General features: G+C 44.6%; 1 protein-coding gene across 9 annotated transcripts in view; it reads left to right on the forward strand.

Moving 5' to 3' along the window:
- The window catches only part of gse1b (Gse1 coiled-coil protein b), a 693,846-nt gene that overhangs the window by 582,606 nt on the left and 84,827 nt on the right, over window positions 1-26,413 (forward strand). For all 9 annotated transcript variants that reach the window (XM_043706596.2, XM_043706595.2, XM_043706598.2 and 6 more), the window contains 2 exons: window positions 293-511; window positions 20,370-20,569. In XM_043706596.2, coding sequence (XP_043562531.2) covers window positions 293-511; window positions 20,370-20,569 — 419 coding nt within the window. The remainder of the gene's footprint in view (window positions 1-292; window positions 512-20,369; window positions 20,570-26,413) is intronic.

Genomic DNA, 26,413 nt, shown 5'->3' on the forward strand with positions numbered 1-26,413 from the left:
ATTTGAAAGCTTAGCTTATTACCTCTTAATGTCGTTCTTCCAAAAATATTTCACAAATTAGTGCCTTGTTTCAAAATTGTCAAACAATGCAATGCTATAAATACAGCAAGTTACTGCATACAAATCATATTGTCCTGCTTTCACTTAACCTATTCATGCATTGTAGAAGGAAGGTTTCAGCTCTTTTCTCCCCCTCCCATCTAAATCTTTGTTCTCTCCTTTTTTTTCTGTTTCTCCCTCCACCCTTCTTCCCCCCCACCCCATCCAACTCCTCACCATCACCAAACTCTAGGCATGAGCCATGAGCCAAAGTCACCTTCACTGGGAATGATCTCGACTGCGACTCGGACGACGGCCACCGTAAGCCCCCTCAACCCATCCTCCCTCAATGGCTCCATAGTGCCCAATGGCAGCCCAGCAGCTAACAGCACCTTGTCGGTACCGTCAGCGCATTCTGCCAGCTTTGCAGCCGCACTCCGCAAACTCGCCAAACAAGCAGAAGAGCCCAGAGGTGAGTGAGTGTGTGTTTGTGTTTGTGTGAGTAAGAGAGAGAGGGAGGGAAAACAGCCAGCTGATTCAGAGCTGCATTAGAGCCACATGCTCTGTCGCTGTGAAGTGTCAAACAACAGGTTGGGTGACTGCGAGGTTTCACAAGCGATCACCATCATTCCCCCACTGATTCAGATGGCCTGGTGTGATGAGGGCATGATAAGAGTTATACATGCAGCTCCTGTTCTCTGCTCATTCTGAGCTTCTCGAGAATTTTCTCTCATTCGACAAATCCTTCCACTAACTGGACAAAATGCCCAAAAAAAAAGCAATAGGAAAATTCAGTGTGGTGCAGAGTCGTACTGTTCTGGAGAATAATCAGGTTAAATGCCCGATCCATGCTGCATTGGTTGCAAAAGTTAGTAGGGTCCCACTCTTGCTCTTGATCCATGGTCTGCTGCTGGAAAATGGTATAGACCGAGGTGGTGAAGAAAGGCTGGAATACCACCTTTAAGGCCACTGTGTTTCTCTAGGTGACTGAGTTTTCAGGAGAGTGTGGCTAACACACAGTATAGACTCAGGATATTCAGTAAAGGGAAGGAAGTAACTCCTCTTCATCTTACACAGGTTCCTGCCAGGAAATAATAATCTGCTGAGCTTTTCTTGCCTGTACTTTTGTCTCACACTGCTTTGCAGTTATCAGACTGGAGCCTGGCAGATGGTGGAGATTAGGGAAGCCTTGCAACACGCCACATAGATGGGTGAACTGTATTTAATTTGGGCCCTAACCTGGTACACTGTGTCCTCCAGTCAGAAAAAGAACAAAACAGGATTGATGGTAATATCCAGCTAAAATGAAATGGTGGCTAAGGGGCGAAAATAATAGGAGTTCACAGAACTTATTTGGGATTCTCCTGTTCCAGGCAAATGAGGAATTCTGCTGTCTAGTATTTGGTTGACTGTACCAGAGCAAAGGGAAATCTTTTCAGTTAGACCACAGAGATGTGGTCATCCTTCCCAAGTGTTTGAAGAACTAAATGTTCTTTCCCAGCGGTTAAAAGCTGTAAACATTGCCTGTCCTGCTGAAAAGCCTATTGCGTGCTTCTCTGAGGAGATTAATTAATAGAACAGCACTTTGGAGTGTCCAGCAGAACATGAGATTGAAACATCTAAGAACAAGAGAAAGACAATGTTTTGTGGACAGGTGGATCATGATGTTCCCTTCCTGTCCGATAGCTTGTGTTCCTCTGTAAATATTAAGCTTGTTACACTGCAAATCACAGTTAAACAGTGTATTGGAACTTAGTCTTTTCTCTGGACATGCTCTGTGAGTTGAGCAAGATTGAGGTTTACAAAATCATGAAGGGTATAGACAGGGTGGATAGAGACAAGCTTTTTCCCAGGGTGAAGGATTCAATAACGAGAGGCCATGCTTTCAAGGTGAGAGGTCAAAAGTTTAAGGGGGATACACGTGACAAGTACTTCACACAGAGGATGGTGGGCATTTGGAATGCGTTACCAGCAGAGGTGGTAGAGGCAGGCACGGTAGATTCATTTAAGATGCATTTGGGCGGCACGGTGGCACATTGGGTAGCACTGCTACCTCGCAGCGCCAGAGACCTGGGTTCAATTCCCGCCTCAGGCAACTGACTATGTGGAGTTTGCACATTCTCCCCATGTCTGCGTGGGTTTCCTCCGGGTGCTCCGGTTTCCTCCCACAGTCACAAAGATGTGCAGGTCAGGTGAATTGGCCATGCTTAAATTGCCCATAGTGATAGGTGAAGGGGTAAATGCATGGGTGGGTTCGCTTCGGCGGGTCGGTGTGGACTTGTTGGGCTGAAGGGCCTGTTTCCTCACTGTAAGTAATCTAATGCATCTGGACAGATGCATGAATAGGTGGGGAGTAGAGGGATACAAATGCTTAGGATTTGACCGATAGGTTTAGAAAGTACATTTGAATCGGCTCAGATTTCGGGGGCCGAAGGGCCTATTCCTGGACTGTAAATTTTCTTTGTTCTTTGTTCTGACATGATGCGTCACAAAGCCATAGGGATACTTAGTCCCAACCTGGCACAGTCGATTGCAGGGTATCCCAAGCCAACAGCCTAATTGAGGCTTGCTGCCTCAAATATTGTTGCTGTGGAATGGGGGATTGTGCACAACAGTGAGGGAGAGAATGAGTTGATGCTAATAATAAATACAGAGAGAAATGGAAGCATGTCAATGTTATCTTAAAGTCTACGATGCTTGTGTAACATTTTACAATCTGCACTGTTGGCAAATGCTCTGATTTGTCCTGCTTGAGAGAGTGTGTTGGGTCTCACTGCCTCACCCATGCCATCAAATGGAGTGCAGAGTAAAGGTCGGGTTTCAGTTAGCTCAGACGGTTGGATGGCTGGTTTCTGACCCCCAACAGCAAGAGCTCAATTCCCATATTGGCTTTTCCTTCTCAACCTCACCGTTTACCTGCAGTGCAGTTACCCTTGGGTTAAACTCTCAAACAGTCAATTCTGTCTCACGAGAGATGAGCCTGTGGTCCTCTGGGATTATTGATGACTTTCAGTTCATTGTTGGAGACATCACGTCTGAGAGATGACATTGACCTAACGTCTTGTGACAGTCTCCACTGCAAGCGATAAACAAGTGGACCTAAAACTAATCAAGCCACCAGCACCTGATGGTTTCATCCAAGTGTTTTCAAGGAAGGAGCTGCAGAGATAGTGGAGGCATTGTTCAAAATCTTCCAAAACTCATTTGATTCTTAGAGGGCTCCAGCAGTTTGGAATGAAGCTAATGTGACACCCCTGCTCAAGTAGGTAGGGGGAGTGAAAGCAGGTAATTGTAAGCAATTAACCTGACATCTGTCATTGGAAACTGCTCGAGTCCACTATTAAGGAAGAAATAACAGGATATTTCGAAAAGCTGAATGCGATCAAACTGAGTCAGCATGGTTTTGTGAAAGAGAAATCAGGTTTGGCAAATTTGCTAGCATTCTTTGAGGATATAACAAACAGAGTTGACAAAGGGGAACTGGTGGATGCAACATATTTGGATTTCTTTAAAGCATTCAATAGGGTGCCACATAAAAGATTATTAAAGCAGATAGGAGTTCAGAGCAATGCATGACCATTGAGTGAGGATCAGTTAACACACACAAGACTGAGAGTCAATATGAATGAATCTTTTTCAGGTTGGAGAAACCTAACCAGTAGATCAGAGCTAGGGCTTCAGTTATTTGCCATCTGTACTAACAAGGGGCTGAGTGTAGTGCATCCACATTTGTTTTTGATACAAGTATAAGTGCAAAGGCATGTTGAGATGAGGACATGAGGAATCTGCAAGGGGCTGTCAATGGATTGAGTGAGCAGGCAAAATACTTGGCAAGTAGAGTTTAATGTAGGAACGTGTGAGGTCATTAATTTTAAAAGGAAGAATCAATTAGTTAGATAAAGAGACACTCACAACACAGAAACACAAGAAGGTAGAATGTAGGAGAAGACAAATGGAACTCTGGCATTTATTGCTGGGGGTTTAAGCGTAAAAAAAGGGAAGCTTTCTTACAACTCCACAGGCTATTGTTGAAGCAATAACTGGAGAATCCTGTACAGTTTTAGTCCCCGTATTTAAGGAAGAATATACTGACATTAGAAGCAGTTTGAAAGAAACTCACTTGGAGTTGGTGCATCATGGAACACTCAACAGGTTAGGCCCTTGTTAATATGAGTTTTGAAGAACAAAAGGGGTGATCTTATTGAAACATAAGATTCGGAGAAGGCTGGACGAGATAGATGTTGAGATGTTTCCACTCTTGAAGGAACTTTGAACCAGGGCGTATTTTTACTTAAATGCCTCCTTATTCTGTAACCGAGATGAAAGGAATTTCTTCTCCTAGAGGGGAGTGAGTGTCAGGAGTTCACAACCCCTGGGAGTTGTGGAGGCGAGATCACCGAAAGTATTTAAAGAGGAGGTAGGTAGATTTATGAAGTATCAGGGAGTTGAGGGCAATGAGGGGGTGGCACAAAAAAGGAATTGTGACCTGGGACACTTCAGCCATAATATGACAGAGTGACAGGAGAGGCTTGAGGGGCTGACTCCTGCTCCTATTTCTTATGTTGTTTGAGGCCCCACATTACCAGATCCTGGCCAACATTTATGCATCAACCAATGTGGCTTTAGGAAAGTAAACTATCTGGTCCTTTTTCATTCTTTTTACCTGGCCTGCAAATTGATTTCCATTTCCTTGGATTACAAAAGCAGCTGTGTCCAATAATAAACAGCTTGTGCAGCACCTTTTAAACATTATAAACCGCTAGAAGTCACTTCCAAGAGTACTTAGAAGATATTAGACCTGGAGACCAAACGTTTAGTCAAAGAGGAAGATTTTCACGAGTGCCTTAAAGAAACAAAGTGAGACGGAAGGATGTGAAGAACGTGTCACCGAGCTTGAGGTTCAAACAATGCAAGGCATGACCTCTTCAAATCATGGCTGCTCAAATTGGAGGAGCTTTGTTGTCTGCGGATATCCAGAGGTTGTGACAGCTGCTATGTAAATGCAGAGTTCCTCCTCCATTGTTTTCATAGCAGTTATGCAGATTTGACTACCAATGATGTTCAGTAACTGAGGAAAGAGGTTTAGATGGTATCTTTGAAACCCTTGCCTTGGACACTTGGACCTTGAGACCTAGGAGGCATCCGGAGCAGTACTCTCCATCAGTGTATAATATCCCTTCTGTGCAACCAAGTACTTTGTTTCTCCAAGCATGGAGCTAACGGGAAAGTCTCTGCTGCATGGTGCTTGTGGCTATGAGTTCGCTTCATTTGCAGCAGACATATGTAAATTCTGTTACTGAGACATCTTCCAAAACACGTCTATCTTCAGGGCACAGTTTGAAATTCAATTCATCCTAAGTAATCCAAATGCCACATCATTTGTCGTACCCTAAGAGCTTGTTTGAATAAAGAACCTGCCCCTTTCAATATAGATTACATTCTGATATGCTCCATTGATATTTCATCTGTCCCCAGGCTTTATAATGTGTTGTTCTAGCACAAGGATGGTGCTACTCAATATTTAATCTCCGTCAGTTGCTGTGCATGTTTCAGCAGTGTGAATTCGAAGGAAGAAATTGCCTGACTGCCTGAGACCTGAGAATCATTTCTTTTTCTTTACATTAAATGTCCTTTTAGTCTCAGGTTGTCCTCCCAATTTCCACTCCCATTCCCCATTCTCTTCAGGAGCAGTTCCATGGTCACTCACTGAGCACCCCTTGGTACCCAAGCACCCTTTGTATCTAAGATTTGTACCAAGGAACATTAGAGTGCGGTACAAGCCCTTCAGCCCTCGATGTTGTGCTGGCCTGTGGAACCAATTGCTACTGTTGTAGGCAGTGCATTCCACACCCCTACTGCTCTCTTGAGTAAAGAAACTACCCCTGACATCTGTCCTATATATATATCACCCCTCAATTTAAAGCTATATCCCCTCGTGCTAGCCATCGCTATCCTAGGAAAAAGGCTCTCACTGTCCACCCTATCTAACCCTCTGATTATCTATATGTCTCAATTAAGGTACTTTGTACTTCAGATAGTACCATGAGAGGTGACATTGTACACTTTTCACTGTACTCCCGTACTTGAGTACACACTACAATAAACCTAATTCTAATTCTGCCTCCCCTAAGGTTCTCTCTTTTGACCTTAAATCACATTAGTAATTGCAGGTAGGCTGTTGTAGCAGGCAGGTCTACCCAATTGAACAGAGCCATTTCTTGTCTTCACCCCATTGACAGCAAGAAGTGATGTTGGACATTAGGGGCCTTTGCTACTCTTTGTCCAGGTGAAATTGCTTGGGGTTTGGAACACCCTGTCTAAGGAACATTGGTGAATTTCTGCAGTGCATCTTGTACATAGTGTACACTGCTGCTACTGAGCATCACTGGCGAAGGGAGTGGATGCTTGCCAATGTGGTATCAGTCAAGCGGGCTGCTTTGTCCTGGATGGTGTCAAGCTTCTCGAGTGTTGTTGGAGTTGTGCCCATCCAGGCAAGTAGGGAGTATTCCATCACGCTCCTGACGTGCCTGGTAGATGGTGGACAGGCTTTAAGGAGTCAGGAGGTGAATTATTCGCTACAGGATCCAAAGCCTTTGTCCTGCTGTTTTAGCCACAGTATCTATGTGATGTGTTTCAGTTCAGTTTCTGGTTGGTGTAGTTCCAGGATGTTAATAATGGGTGATTGACACCATTGAATATTAAAGGCGATGGTTAGATTGTCTCTTATTGAAGGCAGGCATTGCCCGGCATTTATGTGGTTCTATTGGCACCTGTCTGCCCAAATCTAGTGTACTTCAGGATCAAACTGTCTGACCCCTTTTTTTCCTCTCTTTTGCTCTGTCTCTTTTCTCTCTCTCTCATCCCTTCCCTTCTTATATCTTTCTCTGTCCCCTACCACCCCTTCCTTGTGCACTCTCTTCATCTTTCTCCCCTCCCCACGTCTCTGTCTCCTTCGATGTCTCTCAGTTCGCACCTCCTTCACCTCCCTCCTGCTCCCCAATCTCCTTCCCTTCCATCCCCTTCTTCCCCATCACCTTCCCCCATCCCCCTCCACATTCCATTTCCCCATCTCCTTCCCCCATCTCCTTCCCCCATCTCCTTCCCCCATCTCCTTCCCCCATCTCCTTCCCCCATCTCCTTACCCCATCCCCTTCCCCCATCCCCTTGCCCAACCCCTTCCCCCACCCCAATCTCCCCACTCCCTGCCCCCACCCCATTCCCCCATCCCCTTCCCACCCATTTTCCCCCCCACCCGCTTCCCACCCATCACCTTCCCACCCATCACCTTCCCCCCCACCCCCTTCCCACCCACCCCCTTCCCACCCATCACCTTCCCCCCAACCCCTTCCCACATCCCCTTCCCCACCCCATTCCCCCCACGCCATTCCCCCCACCTCCTTCCCCCATCTCCGTCCCCCATCTCCGTCCCCCATCTCCGTCCCCCATCTCCGTCCCCCATCTCCGTCCCCCATCCCCGTCCCCCATCCCCGTCCCCCATCCCCGTCCCCCATCCCCGTCCCCCATCCCCGTCCCCCATCCCCGTCCCCCATCCCCGTCCCCCATCCCCGTCCCCCATCCCCGTCCCCCATCCCCGTCCCCCATCCCCGTCCCCCATCCCCGTCCCCCATCCCCGTCCCCCATCCCCGTCCCCCATCCCCGTCCCCCATCCCCGTCCCCCATCCCCGCCCCCCATCCCCGCCCCCCATCCCCGCCCCCCAACCCCCCCCCATCCCCGCCCCCCATCCCCGCCCCCCATCCCCGCCCCCCATCCCCGCCCCCCATCCCCGCCCCCCATCCCCGCCCCCCATCCCCGCCCCCCATCCCCGCCCCCCATCCCTGCCCCCCATCCCCTTCCCCCATCCCCTTCCCCCATCCCCTTCCCCCATCCCCTTCCCCCATCCCCTTCCCCCATCCCCTTCCCCCATCCCCTTCCCCCTCCCCTTCCCCCATCCCCTTCCCCCATCCCCTTCCCCCTCCCCTTCCCCCTCCCCTTCCCCCATCCCCTTCCCCCATCCCCTTCCCCCATCCCCTTCCCCCATCCCCTTCCCCATCTCCTTCCCCCATCACCTTCCTCCCATCTCCTTCCCCATCCCCTTCCCCCATCTCCTTCCCCATCCCTTCTGCCAGCTCCTTCCCCATCCCCTCCCCCCAGCCCCTTTCCCCATCCCCTTCCCCCATCTCCTTTCCCCCATCCCCTTCCCTCCATCCCCTTCCCTCCATCCCCTTCCCCTCATCCCTTGCCCCATCCTGCTCCCCCCATCCATTTCCCCACTCCCCTCTCACCCCCTTCCCCTCCCTCCTTCTCCCCTCCTCTCTGTACCTCTCTCTCTTTCCTCCCCACCCCCCTCTCCTCTGCACTCTCCCCCTCTATTTCTCCGTCTCTCTACTCTCTCTCACTTTCTGAAATGCGATACAGTTGAGGTGATTCACATCCATCTATTTTCCAGAAAGGAGCCAGTGATTGACAGAAGCTGTTTTTCCTTAAATCTTTCCTGGTGGGTACTACTGACAATTGGAACACTTCTGCGAATATCCTGAGATGAGTGAACCCAGTGTAGACCTGGTATTGAGTGCAGGATTGACCCAGCCTGTGTTAAGCAGTCCTGCCCTGGACAGTATATTTAGCAGATCTATATCCATGTATGATGGCAAGCTGAAGAATTATGCAAATTTAGTCCAGTTTTAAAATCTCCATATGGCACTAAATATTTAAGCTCTGCTAAAGCTGTGTAGTCGCTTCTCAGTTCATTTGACTTGCAGATTGTGTTGTTACGTGCCTCTGAATTGCACAAAGACATCAGGTTGCTGTTGCATGTATTTTTCATATTTTCAGGACCCATCTGTTGAGAAGGTGTGTAGTAACAGTTGCCAATGTACAGGGCTCTGACAAAGTGTACGAGTCAGTTTCAGAATGTGGTCACCCAGAGCGAATGAGCAATGACCCCACCCTGCTCTCGATGATTTTCTGCACACTGTGTATGTGAGCCTGTTGCCTGTGGTATTTAGGGACCATGAGGCAAACTAAGTGATCTTTAAAGAGAAGTAACCCTTCTATAGTTTTAAAAAAAGTGAAAAAGACATGCAAATACTGGATGTGAAGATTCTGCAATTTTGCAGTAGTTAACAGAGTCACCTGATAGAAAGGCCATTGTAATTGTGTCAAATATCATCGCGACAACTGTTCATATTTTTCAGATACACTGGATTTTATGTTTGTAAGTTCAGATCAAGCTGCTAACAATTTTCTTGATATTAGTTACACCCATTTGAACTGATCTGTCCTGGTTGGAAACCCATGGGGTCAGGCAGACATCTCTTTTACATCTCATTTAATATTACTGTCTGGTGACCTGCATAGAGTGTAATTTTGGGGCAAGGTGGAAGGGTTGGAGCATAGCATTGGAGCAGGCCATACAGCCATTCACTAAAATCAAAGTTGGGCTAACTTCTTTGACCCTTTTCCCTTAATACCCTTAAAAAATAAAAACCCACCAATCTCTGACTTAAAATGAACATTCTAACTTAAATTACCATTTATTGAAGAGAGTTTCAAACTTTGCGTGACTAAGTATTTCAAAGTTTCGCCCCGGCTCTAAATTTCCATATGTGTCTCTGGCTGTAGACTCACCAAGCAACAGAAATGCTTTCTCTCCCTCCATTTTTTCCATCTTGCAAACTTCAATTAAGTCAACTGTAACTTTCTAAATTTTGATGATGCAACCCTAGTTTGTTTCATCTCTCTTCCACAATGTAAACTTTGCAGTTCTGGTAAGTCTGTACTGCACTCCCTGGAAAGTAATATTGTCCTGCAGACATATGGTGTGAAACCTGGTTCATTTCCCAACTTTTGAACAGTACTTGTTCAAAAAACCCATGAAATTGAACAACAGATTTCCACATTCTACCCTCAGCCATCTCCCCTCTTCACCCCTCCCCCCCCCCCCCCCCCCGCCCTCCAAAAAGATAAGAATGATGTGAAGGTTAAATTGTACGTCCCAGATGTCACAAATGTTTCTGTGACCATCTGAATTTAGCCTGATAAATCCTCCTGAATTTAGCCTGATATATCTGGTAAATCCTCCACACGAGTAGATTTTTACAACAAAGAAACTGATTCATCCACAACCTCTGGTGAAGGGAATTTAATCATGGCACAGCTTCAATTTGCTTTGTTTTAGAGACTATGATAATTGTAAACCATAGTGCCGCCATATCACCTTCAGTGCTTTTCATGTGGTAAACACTGGAGATCTGGGAATGGAGACTCTAGCTTTGGTTCTCTGTTGCAAATCATCTCCTTAAACCCCTCTCCTCTGTCTCCTCTATCCTCCCCTCCAGCTTTCAGACTTCTTGGTCATTGGATTCGAACAATCTGAACAGCTCCCTCTGTCATTTCCTCTTCCATTACCTAACCAGATCAAACTTCCTGTGAGGCTCCTCTCTTCCCTAAGTGTTGAATTTGCATAGATTCATAGAATCACAGAGATGTACAGCACGGAAACAGACCCTTTGGTCCAATTTGTCCATGCCAACCAGATATCCCAACGTGATCTAGTTCCACCTGCCAGCACCTGGCCCATATCCCTATAAACCCTTCCTATTTGTATACCCATCCAGATGCCTTTTCAATATTGCAATTGTACCAGTCTCCACCACTTCCTCTGTGTGAAAAAGTTGCCCCTTAGGTCTCCTTTATATTTTGTCTCTCTCACCCTAAACCTATGCCCTCTAGTTCTGGACTCCCCCACCCCAGGGAAGAGACATTGTCTATTTATCCTATCCGTGCCCCTCATGATATTATAAACCTCTATAAGGTCACCCCTCAAACTCCAATGCTCCAGGGAAAACAGCCCCAGCTTATTCAGCCTCTACCTATAGCTCAATCCCTCCAACCCTGGCAACATCCTTGTAAATCTTTTCTGAACCCTTTCCAGTTTCACAACACCTTTCCGATAGGAAGGAGACCAGAATTGCACACAATATTCCAAGGCGGCCTAACCAATGTCCTGTACAGCTGCAACATGACCTCCCAACTCCTGTATTCAATACTCTGACCAATAAAGGAAAGCATACCAAACATCATCTTCACTATCCTATCTACCTGCGACTCCACTTTCAAGGAGCTATGAACCTGCACTCCAAGGTCTCTTTGTTCAGCAACACTCCCTAGGACCTTACTATTAAGTGTATAAGTCCTGATAAGATTTGTTTTTCCAAAATGCAGCACCTCATACTTATCTAAATTAAGCTCCATCTGCCACTTCTCAGCCCATTGTCCCATCTGATCAAGGGTTGTAATCTGAGGTAACTTTCTTTGCTATCTCATACACATCCAATTTTGGTGTCATCTGTAAACTTACTAACTATACCTCCAATGTTCATATGCAAATCATTTATGTAAATAACAAAATGTAGTGGAGCCAGCACCGATCCTTGTGGCACTTCACTGGTCACAGACCTCCAGTCTGAAAACCAACCGTCCACCACCACCACCACCACCACCACCATCTGTCTTCTACCTTTGAGCCAGTTCTGCATCCAAATGGCTAGTTCCCCCTGTATTCCATGAGATCTAACCTTGCTAACCAGTCTCCCATAGGGAGCCTTGTCGAATGCCTTACTGAAGTCCATATAGATTACGTCTAATGCTCTGACCTCATCAATCCTTTTTGTTACTTCTTCAAAAAACTCAATCAAGTTTGCGAGACATGATTTCCCACGCACAAAACCATTCTGACTATCCCTAATCAGACCTTGCCTTTCCAAATACATGTACATCCTGTCCCTCAGGATTCCCTACAACAGCATGCCTACCGTCGACATCACGCTCACCGGTCTATAGTTCCCTGGCTTGTCCTTACCACCTTTTTTAAATAGTGGCACCACAGTAACCAACCTCCAATCTTCTGGCACCTCATGTTGTGTTAAACCTGTGTCCATTCCTGTCTGTCGCTTTTAATTAAATATTGTTGGAACACTGAACTGCAACTGGAGGGGCAGCACTTGTTCAAAAAAACCCATGATGTTGAACAACAGATTTCCACATTCTACCCTCAGTCATTTCCCCTCCTCCATCCCCTTCCAAAAAGACAAGTATGATGTGAAGGTTTAACTTGCATCCCCCAGATACTTGTGGATGTCACAAACGTTTGTGTGACCATCTGAATTTAGCCTGTCTGGTAAATCCTCCACACAAGTAGATTTTTACAACAAGGAAACTGATTCATCCACAACCTCTGGCGAAGGGAATTTAATCTTGGCACCGTTTTATAATAAAGAGCTTCAATTTGCTTTGTTTTAGAGACTATGATAATTGTAAACCATAGTGCCGCCATATCACCTTCAGTGCGTCTCAAGTGGTAAACACTGGAGATCTGGGAATGGAGACTCTAGCTTTGTTTCTCTGTTGCAAATCATCTCCTTAAACCCCTCTCCTCTGTCTCCTGTATCCTCCCCTCAAGCTTTCAGACATCTTGGTCATTGACATTTGAGCAATCTGGACAGCTCCCTCTGTCATTTCCTCTTCCATTACCTGACTAGATCAAACTTCCTGTGAGGCTCCTCTCTTCCCTAAGTGCTGAATTTGCATCTTTAATGATTTTCTGTCCTATCTCCTCTGAAGTTCTCTCCAACCTCATTTCATTCCTGAAGCCTACCTCCTACTTTCTCGACCCGATTCCCAGAAATCTCCACCTTCTCCTCCTTGCTTGGCTTCCATCTGGGTTGATGTTGTTCATGGCTATGTGCCTTCTGCTGTTTCTTTCATTCTCTTTTACCTTCATCATTCTCTCTCCTCAAAAAAAACTCTTGATTTCTTCGTGCTTATAAACGCATCATCCTTATTTCCAACTTGCCTTCATGGTAACCTTAGCTAGTACAGAAATTGAGCCTGCACTATTGGTATTACTCGGTATCGCAAACCTGCCATCCAGCCAACTGACTCCGAATTTCAGAACATGTAACATGTCGAATAAACAGTTGTGAAATATGGGAACTGTAAGAAACACTAAACGTTGGGATAAGCCTCGATTTAAATAGTCAGGAGGCTTGACTGAGCAGATTGGCTACTATTATCCATATAAGACTGGATCAATGTATGTGGGACAGAACATCACCCAATAATTGCTTTGTTTTGGGAAATGTTCAGTAATCCTGGTCAAATGTGATCTGACGCAGATCTGGAGCGGGTGGGCCTTGAACCTGGACCTCCTGATTCATAGGTAGGGACACTACCACAACAATGCAAAAGCCCCAAACAGCCTGTCTGGATGCTGCGATCAAGGACATATAACTGAAGGGAAGTCATTGGTTGATGAAGTGTTTCTGTCTTTCAGAGCCTGCTAATCGAACATAGTTGGTAGTGTGCAGGATGAACACTAAAGCTGCTGGTTGCGCCTCTGCATCTGTCACTTTTAATCTAAATTTGTTCAATTAACTGCCTTATTTCCGTAAGAAGGAGGTTAATTAAGCAATTCATGTCCTTTCCAGAAGCACGCACTGAGAATTAAACCTATAAACTAAGACCTTTTGAATCATTTAAATTCTGCTCCCATTTTAATGGTATTGATTGTTAAGCTATCACAGACTCAAATAATGCCTTTTTTTAACCCGAGGGGATTAGTCTGCTAATTGTTGCTGACCTTGGACTGACAAGATAAATTTCCAGGCTTCTGAACTGATATCAACTAGTTCCTTTTAATGTTATGATATTTTTTTGTTTAAGTCTTTCTTGAGTGCTCCCCAGCATTGGATTTGCAGAATCTATCCTTTCACACATAATGTTTTTAAAAGCTTTATATCCCAGGGGAACTCAATCCATTTCAAGGTAGACACAGAAGAGAGGTGAATCGAGAGATGTGTTTGATACTGGGCCTCATTAATTACCTACATGTGGACAACCCTGTTACATGACTCCCTTTTATCTTCTGGCTAAGCTGTAAGGTTTTTTTTTACCCTGCACTTATAGTCGTGTTAGATGAGACAAAGCAGATATTCATTTCTCGAAAGAACCAAGCAGTTCACACTTCATGAAGGATTCAGTTTGCCCTTTGATATTCATGCAGACAATATGGCAGACTGAAAATGGCAGATAAAGTATGTGCAAAAAAGCACCTCGATGCCCTAGCATGTTAATTTTCTAAGAGCACTTAACGATACAGCCTGCCAAGGTCCAATTGTTTGAGCTTTGATTTAACTAGCATTGTACATTGGTCTTTGTGACAAGGCTGTTGCTGTGATCTGGATTGTATTTCCAGAAAGGATGGGAGGAAGCAGATTCAGTTGTACATTTTACAAGAGCATTGGGTAAGTTAAAAAATAACAATTGCAGGGGAAAGGTAGAAAAATAGGACCAATACAGATGAGTCTTTCAAAGAAACAGCACAGGCTGAGTGACCTCCTTCTGTGCGGTATGCTCCATCACTTCCGACAGGCTAGGAGTGTTTAGAAATACAATATGGTGCTAAAATGATTCCTGGGTAGACAAGCAAGAGGCTGGAAGAACATAGCAAGCCAGGCAGCATCAGGAGGTGGAGAAGTCGACGTTTTGGGTGTATCCCTCCTTCAGGATTGGGGGTGGATAAGATTCCTGTTATGAACCATATGACCCATGTCATGAGGCTACAGGCACCCATCTTACAGCCACTTCAATAAAGACAGGACTGGCGAGACTTTGGTCATGGTAGCTTATTAGATGATGGCGAACTGCAGATGCTGAAGATTAGAGTGGTGCTGGAAAATACCACTTCATCAGGGCTTTTGCCAGAAACACTGATTTTCCTGCTCCTCGGATGTTGCCTGACCTGCTGTGCTTTTCCAGCACCAATCTAATCTTGACTCATTGGATGATGTCCAGAAGTGGAACTAAGATTGAGTTTTGAAGAGCTGTCTGGAAGCACAGTTATTAAAGAGGAACACAGAAATGTTCAGCCACCAAAAAAGAAAATGCTGGAAAATCTCAGCAGGTCTGGCAGCATCTGTAAGGAGAGAAAAGAGCTGATGTTTCAAGTCAAACTGACCTTTTGTCAGAGGTGACAGAAATGTTCCGAACTGCTAGAAGCTGATAAGCCACTGTAAAGCAAGACTGAATAAAGAAGTGGGCTGAGGCTAAATTACTGGCTGTCAACCCTCATCCCCTGGCTCCAGTCAAAAGGAAGGGTGATATGAAACAGAACTGGCAGATTTTTCATTCTCAGTGATAAAACCACAAGATTGCAAGAGATTTAATCAACAAGCCAGAGCATCTGCAAATAAATACACTTTTATTACTGAATAAGAGAAACTGTTGCAAAATATATTCCATCCTAACTCTCTCTCTCAAGAAGAAAATAAAAGACAGCCAAGACTTTGAAAGCCACACTTTGGAACCCAAGTGAATGTAACTTATGAATGAAATTTGTGCAATATTAGGGTTCACGATGAAGAAGAACCCAATGGTCAGTATGGGACTGCTTTAATACAGCTCACACAATCCTGTGAATTCAAGCATTGGACAGATGGTCTCATCAAAGGTAGAATGATTTTAGAGATCTAACAATGACAGCGTGACTGTGAAGGAAAGAAAACCTCATGCTTGAAGAAGATGTTGCTTAGAAGTTGTTAGCTGCTAATCAACAGCTACACTGTACACATGGGAAAACAGACAGGTTTATGCACAATGCAGTGAAACAGACCAGATCTGCCAGTTTGATAAGTGACTCAAGATTACAGTGGTGTTGGAAAAGCACAGCAGGTCAGGCAGCATCCGAGGATCAGGAAAATCGACGTTTCGGGCAGAAGCCCTTCATCAGGAACTGTTCATGATGTCGATAATCTGCCCAGACCTTTGAAGTGCAAGGGAAGATAATAAGTATTCACAAAGAAGGGCCAGCAGAAAGATCAAAGCTGAAGGGCAAGTTGTAAATATTCATGGAATGTTTTGAGTGTGGAAGCAGGCCATTTAGTGCATCAAGTCCTCATCACCCTCCAAAGAGCACCCCACCCAGACCCACCACCTATCTTATCCATATAACCCTGCATTTCATATGGCTAATCCACGTAGCCTGCATGTCCTTGGACACTGTGGGCAATTTAGCATTGCCAGTCCACCTAACCTGGACATCTTTTGACTATTTGAGGAAACCCACACACGCACAGGGAAACCATGCAAACTTCACACAGAAAGTCAACCAAGGCTGGAATTGAACCCAGGTCCCTGGCACTGTGAGGCAGCAGTGCTAATCACAGAGCCACCGTGTCACCCTGGTGGTCATCGTATCAAACAAATGAAGCATGTCCTGTGTGAAGAAGAAGCTGGTAGAGATAATTGCGACTGAAGTGTCAAATGTTGACAATCAAATCAAATGTGGGCTACCAGTGAGATGTCACGTGAAGAATTGAATGGTTTAATCGATCTCTTAGAGCAGGTTGTATTAGAAGGAAAGTAGTTTCTAACTATTGCGATGAAGACAGCAGAACAAGAGCATCCAATGAAAGTGAAATGCCAGGTAGACACAGGTGCTTGTTGCAACATTTGCCCAGGTCTGCTGAGAAGGTTTTGAAACTGAACCAGGGAGCACATCCTTCCGACGGGTAGATATTGGAGGGAAATCCAACAAGCTGCATTCTTGTCATGCATGTAAAGAGACTGACGCAAGAGGGACCAGCTGCAAATACATGTAACGTTGAATGCAGTTAACTGCGTAGTGAGTAACTTTGGATACTTTGTAGTGTAAATGATGGTGCATGCAACTTTTTCTCGTGGAAAGGGGGTTGCTTGATTGGAAGTTCAATATTGTAGTTGGAGGAGGTGGTGGTACATTGCTAATATCACCGGCCTAGAAATCCAGAACTCCAGATAATACTCTGGAGAAATAGGTTTGATGGCGAAATGTGAATTCAGTAACATTCTGTAATCTAGTTTAATGGTGACAATGTAACTACTGTCAATTGTCATGAAAACCCATCTGGTTTACTGATGTCCTTTTAAAAAAGGAAATCTGCTGTCCTGTCCTGGCCTGGCTTACATGTAACTCCAGGCCGCAGCAATATGGGCAATTAGGGATAAGTAATAAGCCTGCATCCTGTGAAGAGAAACAAAAAGAAATGTGCTTCTTGGCTTGCTGTAGTCATGTGACCTCGATCGTGAGGCAGTCACGACAGGTATCCATCACATTGCCAGTTCAGTAAAGACTCTATACAAGCCGGGCTGTCATCTGACAGCTTTGTTTTAAGGAATGCCCAAGTTATAGATTTTCAGGCTAGCTTCACACTTGAGTTCTCTTGTGTCAAATTCAGGCAAATTTGAAATTAGGGATGGAAAGTGCAAGCCCAATGTTAGTGCCTACAGTTTTATTTTGGTCTTAAGTTTCAACATCTTAATTTCTACTTTAATTCAAATGATGGACACACTGGCTTCTCATTCTTGATTTCAGCTAATAAAGTTAATAGCGTCTTGAGGGCAGCTGTGTGAGATCAGCAATACAAAACCTTCTGGCCTGTGTGCAGTGTCCAGTGCGAACGGCATGGGGGTCAGCTCTGAACCATCACATCCCCCCATTGCACTGGCCTTCAATGTCCAGCATAGTGTAGTCCCATATGTTGGACCACCAGCCAGATGGTGGATCAGGAATCCATTTCTGGGGGGATTCAATTTGTCATTAGGAACCACAAAGAACGGGCTCCATTATTTGGCATGTAGCCTCCATATTGCCACCCAATAAAAAAGTGAATTTGAATCTTTTTGTACATTTCTTTTTATATGTGATGAGTCAGAGAGCAGTGTACCAGTGCTTCACACTGTTACGTAGAAACGTTCAACCCTTGAACCTTTTCTGCCACACAGTGAGATCATGGCTGATCTGTGGCCTAACTCTATATACCAGCCTTTGGCCCATGTCCCTAAACACCTTTGCTTAACAAAGATTTATCTATTTCAATTTAAAACAAACAACTGGTCTGGCATCCACTGCTGTTTGTGGTAGAAGTTCCAAACCTCTACCATCCTTTGTGTGTGAAGTGCTTCCTAACATCTCTCCTGAATGGTGTGGCCTTAGTTCTCAGACTATGCCCCAAGTTCTAGAATCACCAACCAGTGGAAATAGTTTATCTTTGTATATCCTGACTTTTCTTGCTAATATTCCAAAGATGTTATTACTAAATGGCAGTAGGTATTTGTTCTGTAAATATACACATCCACAGTACGGGCAACCGTGTTGTATGACTGGGCATAGGTGTTTTGAACAAGTTTGTACATGTGACGAAGTTGGTTTCACCATGCCCGAGCTGTAGCTAGTTACTGACTTTAACTGGACAACACCAGTCTAGGCCTAATTTGTTGCATGGATCTCTTTAAAAAACATTTGGATGGGTACATGAACAAGAAAGGTTTAGAGAGACATGGGACAAATGCTGGCAATTGGGATAATTTAGGACTAATTTAGGATATCTGGTCGGCGTGGACAAATTGGATCAAAGGATCTGTTTCAATGCTATACATCTCTATGACAGTATACCAGAGGGTTATTATGGAGCACTACCAATCACTTCTTTGGAGAGATAGACATAAATTTGAAGACAAAATGGACATAGTAGTCAGTTGTCAATCATACATCATTTCAACAGTGACTCACTTCAAGCAGCATAATGTGAGGGAAAAATATGATTACTGTTCTACGTTTTATTTACCTTGGTATATTTTCTTTCCTGTGTTTGTGATTTATGCTCACTGCTTCTCCTTCTATCAAATATCCAATGCTGCCTCCGAGCCTGACATACAAAAAAACCCACAAACCATCCAAAGCAAATGCCCGAAGATTTCCGGCTGTTCCCTGCATATTTCCAATGTAAATGAAACTTCCTGGAAACTGAGCACAGGTTCCATGTTGCTTGAAACAGATTTCTGTTCATTTTCAGAAATGGAGTCTACTCTTCCCCTCAACTCACCAGTTTCCCTGTTCCAGAAACGAATGGCTTGCCCACACAAGCCCATCAAGTTCGCTTGGAGGCCATTTATGGAGGCCTTGCCCTTTTACTGTCAACAACCTTCCTGCCACATGCACGTGCACACACACAAACTCTCACACTCCCTTTATTCCATTATATCCCTTACTTTCCATGCAAATGATTTAGCTCCATTGTCTTTGGTATCAACGGTTGTCCATCTAGAGTGCAGTAACAGCCTCCTCACACCAGAGAGTGTGTATAATTTTGAATTTCAGTTTCTGAGAATGCAGTTCTGTTGGTGGCTCATTGTACTTGAATTAACGGGAGTGTTGTTGCTTTCTTTATTTAACTGCTATGAAAGTGTCACCAGTGAATGTTATCAGAATTAAACTTCCAAGATTCCCATTCTCCTAGTGAAGTTAGAAACAACAGTGAGCCTTATACAGGTTGTGGTGATGGGACCCGCTATTGTAATTGGATGTAAGGGTGCAGAAGGTGTGCCTGCCAAGTTTTGCAGATACAATTCTACTGGCAAACAAACCTCAGCATCCTTTCTTAAGCAGTGGCTCAAAAGTTAATCTGGTCTCCGTCTGAAGGAGCAAACCTGCACATTTACAGAGCCTCAGTCATCTTTCAGATTAATTACTCTGTTCTGAAAATCTCCTGGGGCTGTCTTTCCTAAACAGAAAAAGCACCAGCTCTGTCTGGCTGAGGACCCACTTACTCCTTACATGAGTACAATGAATATTACACAATTACAAGTGGAACATAAGTCACTCCTAGTCCTTGACAGAATGCAAACCCGTTTCAACAACAGGTTCACAAGTGAATGCCTTCTGACCTTGTCGCATCTGCATTTTAAACCTTGAAGCCTGTAGGTCTCTTACAGGACTCTCAATCACTGAGACTAGAGAAAGACTTGGCCAGAGGCAAAAGAAGACATTTCTGCTCATTTGGAACAGGGTGCATTGGATTCCCGTAAATGGGACGGATCTGTGTCCGAATGGATATATAAATGTCCCTTAACTACTAACATTTGGCTTCATTTACAACGTTTAAACACCGATTTGGTTAATTTGGAAACACTTGCCAATGAGGAGGTTGGGCATAATTCTGAATCCAAGAATTTGTAGTCTCAGCTGTTGATCCAGTGCAGCAGTAAGAGGCATTTTAATGTTAGACCTTCTTCCACTTATTGTTTGAAGAGTTGATAGTTCTTTGGTGTTCATAATCAGTACTGTAAACGAGTCACTTGTATCACAGATAACATGTTTCAACTGACCATATGGAAAATAGCTGATGCATTATTTGGCTGAATAATGTAACTAGCTGCATAAATGGAGGCTTTTGGAAACCTGTCTCTTAATGGAACACTTACTTGGAACATTTTGTGTCTGTTTGTTTTCCAGGTTCCTCAATAAGCAGTGAGTCCTCACCGGTTTCTTCCCCAGCAACCAACCACAGCTCTCCTGCCAGTACACCGAAAAGAGGCCCAATTGGACCCATCCTTGTCCCGACAGCTGGTCACAGCGTTCCCAGTACACCCCCCGTGGTGACCATTGCGCCAACTAAGACTGTTAATGGACTTTGGCGGAGTGAAAGCAGGCAGGTGAGTACATGCAAGCATCGCGGGCAGCTCAATCTGAAGCCACCGGGATCTGGGGAAAATGGTGAAGAAACAGCCATGTCACTGGATTAGGAAGGTAGGTGTGGACTTGTTGGGTCGAAGCGCCTGTTTCCACACTGTCAAGACTCTAATTCTAGTATTCAAAGGGCCAACACTGATGCTCCTAGGGACATGGGTTCACATCCCAGTGGAGCTGCTAATGGAATTAAAATTCAGCTGATGAAATCTAGATTATAACGTGAGTCTTTGTGATGGTGACAATAAAACCACCACTGATTGTTGTAAAAACCCTTCATTTGGTGTGGACTCGATGGATCGAATGGCCTGCTTCCACACTGCAGGGATTCTATGACGATTCTGGACTCTAAGAGGAACGAACTGCACTCACCAACCTTTGAAGTGAATGGGGATTGGCCACAGGGTTAGAGTATTACAGGCTCAGTTTTCTATCCTTGCAACCCCAGGAAGACCTGCTTTCAACATGGGTCACCCTGGTCAACATTAATATTTGATTCTTCCATTGATGTTTGTACCAGTGGGCTGCCTTTATTGCTTATTTGCAACTGGCAGTTGGGCCCAATCTTTTACTCTGCTGTAGCCCATACTGGGCATTTTACATCAGGATCATGTTTAAAAGTATTTCATGGCCAATTACTTAAAGAAGTGTAGACACTGTTGCGATATAGGAAACGTGGCAGCCAATATGTAAATTCCTGCAAAAGCAGTGTGATCTCAACCAACTGAGGGGCATTTTTGGGGGAATCTTCTGACCTTAGCTCCAGCCTGACCAGCTCGGCTCCTGTTTGCTGCCCAGGATTAGCTGTTGAATCAGGGTGGGGGACATGTCCCAAGGATGGTGGTAGCTTTAAGGCTCCAGCTTCTGAATGTATCTGAAAAGATGACAGTCTCCAGACGAACTTGCTCAGAGATGCTGATATTAGTTGCCGGTTCTCAAGGGTTTTAACTCTTTGTGTGATGTTGTTAATGGAAGGGGAAGTTGACATTCAGAGTCCCGCGTGTTTCCACATTACTGCAAGTGAACACATGCTCCGCATGAGTCCATTCTTAATGGATTAATCAAATTATTAGCCAAGTAGACTGGGAGCAGCAGCAATCAGTGTTCCAGCTAATTGTCTTATTAAGATACTGCTCAATAAAGCAAATTGGTTCAGGTGCGAGAGAGTAAAAAAATGTTGTCTTCATGTCTCAGTCTGTGCTTGAAAGGCTGCCTTAATGAAACGAGCTAGGTGGGGAGTGAGGTAGTCGTGCCACAACAGACATTTATAATTCTGATGGAAAACGGTGGATGCAAATATTTGGTTTTTGTCATGCTCTCCCAAAGAATAATTGATTCTCTGGGGTCCAAAAGCAAGCAGAATTTGTTTGCCTTTATCTGATTTGCATTCTGGTAATCCAATCAAGAGAAGAATCTATCGGTGGCCCTTGCATCGAAGTTTCTCAGTTTGCTTGTCAGACATTTATTGCATTTTAAATTAAAAGATGCAAGCATCGTTCGGCTGCTGCTTTAGTGAGTCTAGCCGGGACCGGCTTTGTATATGAATACTTCAGAAAGGAGAGAAGGAAGCTCCAATGCTCTTGAGGTGCAGTAAATTGTTCCATTTTACAAAGCTCTTGGGTTCCTAAACTCAAATGTTACCGTCATTTATAGAGTGTTTTTAGTGGCAGCATCAGCTTCAGTTGCTCCAGTGCAGTGAACCAAGAGAAGTGAAATCTTTATTGAGAAAAGTGCTTTCTTCCTGAGTGTCTTGAACTCCTTTTGCTTGAAGGCTTCAGCCTCCCCCCTCCGTCCCAGTCAGTTCTCAGGAGTGCTGACTTGTGCATGGATACAATTCCACATAGATGCTCCCAGCTCCCAAAACTGTTAACCAAGAGGCAATTCATCACTTTCTTTTAAAGAAGAAAATTGGAAATGACTTTTCTTGCTTGACTGCTCCATAGTTTGTCAGTGTTCAATGTTGTCAGTTAATTTACAAATCGCTTCAATCATTTAGCTTTATGCAGGAGGTGTATGGATATAATGGAGAAAGTTCAGGTAAAGATACTTTTCGGGATGACAGCAGAACCAAGAGGTTACAGCATGTGGGGAAAGGATAGCGCACTTCTTTCCAAGAAAGAGAGTCTGGGGAAATGATGAGATAACACGATTAAAGTCCCTGAGATGACGCAAGGTTGTGATAGGCTGGATGTAAACGGGATGCTCCCACTGCAGAGGTGTGCAAGCTGGGAACCAGACGGCAAAGTGCGTTTGAGACCACAACTAGATTGGCCTTGATCTTATTGACCAAATGAGGCCGAACGGCTTCCTTCTGCTCTCACGTCCCTATCTATCACAGAGGTTAGCTAGGAAAGTGATGTCAGAGTGCTCATGTCATTGAGCTAGTAACCCAGAGACCCAACATTTTGCTTTGGGGACATGGATTCAAATCCCGTCATGGCAGATGGTAGAAATTAAATTCAATGAATAAATTCATTTGTAATTATAAAAGTTCGTTTCAGTGACGGTTACCAGGCAGCTCCTACGTATCTGCTCTGGATGAAAAGATATCTGGCATTCTTACCTAGTCTGGCCTACATGTGACTCCAGTCCCACTATAATGTGATTGACTTGTAACTGCCCTCTGACATGCCCAGGTAATCCACTCAGTTCAAGGGCAATTGGAGATAAGGAATAATATTGATGCATTTGAGGAAAAGCTAGATAAACGCATGTGTAAGAAGGATCGTAAGTGTATTCGATGAAGTAAGTTAAAGTGAGAGGTCACATAGGAGGAGTATCAAGCACAGTGACCAAATGGCTTTGTACTGTGTCTTATAGTTCAGCAGGCTGCTCTGGCCTCACAAAAGAGATAATGATTTTATTTTCAGACACTGGTCCCTAGATAGGAGTTTTCCAGTCCAGGGGACACCATTTGCTTGTAGTGCCAGTCCAAAAGGGGCTCCCATTGAAATCGGTTCATTCACAGTGACCTTTAGGTGGGTTCAATGTCACAATGAGTGACCAAACACAGCATGACTTCACCACTGAGTACAGATTGTAAGTGCTGTTTCGGCTATTATTTCATTAAATAAAAGTGCAAAAGATGTTTGGTGCAATAGCCCTGTCGACAAAAAAACGCACTCTAAGCAATTCATAACAGCTTCCTCATGAGCTCCATCTGACTGGAGGTTCCAGTTACAGGAAGCTGAGTTATTGAGATAGGAATTACATAAAAATACCACAGATGCTGAAAATCTGAAATAAAAACAAGATATGCTGGAAATATGCATCAAGTCGGGCAGCATCTGTGGACAGGAAACCGATTTGATATTTCAGGTTAATGGCCCCTTTCAAAGCAGATGAATACCTGCATTAAAAGGGTATTCGAGCTTACACAGAGCAGGACTAACTTTTCTCCCAAGTGCCTTGCGGCTTTTTGCCCAGTTGTAGAGAAATACTGTCCACGTGATACACTGCCCTAATACCCACAAACTCTATTTAACAGCATTACCTCGAGCATATTGTGGAGTGCGTGCAATTATCCAATTGAAACTTGAATCTGAGTTAGCCGAGGTCTGTCCATCTATCGTGTGATATCTCCATGGTTGACTGTGACATGAGTTTGACCCATCTCCTTGCATTTGCTGGTGCGAACGAGTTGAGCTGCATCATTTAGCACGAGTCAGTTCAAGTCTGACAGTGTTCACTTTCACAATCACAGAAAGGTTACAGCACAGGAGGAGACCATTTGACCCAACGTGTTTCCCCTGGCTCTGAAGTAACAGTTCATCATAGTGGCACTCATTGTAGCTTCTCGCCATAACCCTGTGCATTCTTCCTCTTCAGATAAAACCCAATTCCCCCTCGATTGAATCTTTCCCTACAACACTGTCAGGCAGCACACTTACAACGTGGAAATTTGCCTCCTCCTCTCCCTGATGCTTCTTTTGAGAATCACCCTGAATCTGCGCCTTCCCATTCTTGATCTTTCCACGAATGGGAACAGTTCCTCCCTACCTACTCTGTGCAGTTCTTGTAAGTCTCGAAGTGCCTCAATCAAATCTCTCAACTTCATCTTCTACGAGGAAAGCAGTGCCAACTCCTCCAATCTGTCTATTTCTGGAAGCATTCTTGTGAATCTCTTCTGTGCCCTTTCTCAGGTCTTCAACTCTTTTCTGTACTCTCCTGCTGCCCAGGATTGAAGTTATTACTTCATTTGAGACTGAAGTCTAAAAGTTTGCCATAACTGCTTTCTTCTTGTAATCTCTGCCCCGTTACTAAAACCTAGGATATGATACATGTTATTTAATAAGTCCTGCTGTCTCACTTGCTGAAGGAATTCATAATGGTCACATTTCTCTCTTCATCTTCAGCTGGTGCCCTCTCCCTGCCCTCCTCTATTTATGTCAAGATCATTCACTCTCACCTCCTCCTGCCTGAAATGCATTGAACCATGGCTTTGACGGAACTAATGGGTGCAGCGTGTATACAATGTGAGTCTAGCTTTCAGGGGGTCGAGGAAACAGAGGTCAGACTTTGGTATGGGGACTTGCAGTGGCAGCTGGAGCACTGCTCTGGAGGTTATCCCATTATTGTCTTATGTCGATTCTTAGGTTATAATGCTTGGTCCAATAGAGGGGAATCTAAAAAATCAGCCAACAAATAAGAAATAACACTGCTCCTAAGGACTAAAACAGCCTCATTCAGCAAAGTTTGTTTTAAATACATTAGGATCCAGTTCCCAAATAGAATGAATTGGTGGAACAGTCTAGCATTTAGAATGAAGGCTGGGCCCACATCAAAAGGATGTCAATGGGGTTGGCATGGATCCAATAGGAATGGAAATGAATGGGCAGCCTGGAGTGGTTATGGGTCTGTCCATGATTCTTTTCTCTGACTGACTGCCATTTTTGAGACTTGAGTTTTGTTCCATTTTATGTACATCTTTCAGCCCATCTCACCCATGCTGGCTCTCTGAAAGGAGGGGAGTTGGGCGGGGGGGTTTGTTCAGTTGGCTGGACAGCTGGTTTGTGATTCCAAGTGATGCCAATAGCATGGGTTCAATTTGTGCCCTAACTGAGGTTAACATAAAGGGCTCTTATTCTTAACCTCTCCCCTTAAATTGACACGTGTTGACCGTCAGGTTGAACCATTGCCAGTCATCTTTCTAATAAGAGAGCAGTCCTGTGGTCTACTGGGCCTCTGGCAACTTTACCTTTCTAGAAGAACTATCCAATTAGTTATGTTTCTCAGTTCTTTCTCCAGAGCACTGCATTCCCACCCAACACCCCCTACCCCACCATTTCAGGTAGAGGTCCCCTCGAAAGAAAAGAATGCCAATGTTGCAACCATTATGTGGCAGTCCAACACAACAAGCTGAAACCAAACACCACTGGCTGTTTTGCCAACTTCAACAGTCAGAGTTAAAGCCTGCTTGATGGAGTAGGCGCCAACACAGCAGCATTGAGGTAAAGATCCAGTAAAATGTAAAATAGCACCAGTGTGAATCATCACTATCCATGGAAGCCCACTGTCCTGGTGGGAGATCTTCTCCGTCGATAGTTTTGAGAGCTCTTGTGGCAGTGAGTTGAAGCTCTGCTGGATTGCTTTGGTCTTATCCATAGCGGCAGTGGTGGGAGCACTTGTGGCAGTGAATTTCAGATATCACACATTGATACCTATCAAATCTTACGATTAAAGCAAGCCAGCTTAAATACGATTCCTCCTTCCGTGCATTGGTGCCAATCCGCTGAATAATTCTAGTGGCTTCACTGACTTTTGTATAATAAATAAAAGTCCAACTTTGACAACCGCTGAAAATAGTCCAT

The sequence above is a fragment of the Chiloscyllium plagiosum genome, unplaced genomic scaffold (genome assembly GCF_037043375.1).
Source record: "Chiloscyllium plagiosum isolate Xiang-an unplaced genomic scaffold, Cpla_swu_hap1 HiC_scaffold_17, whole genome shotgun sequence".
NCBI classification, from domain to species: Eukaryota; Metazoa; Chordata; class Chondrichthyes; order Orectolobiformes; family Hemiscylliidae; genus Chiloscyllium; species Chiloscyllium plagiosum.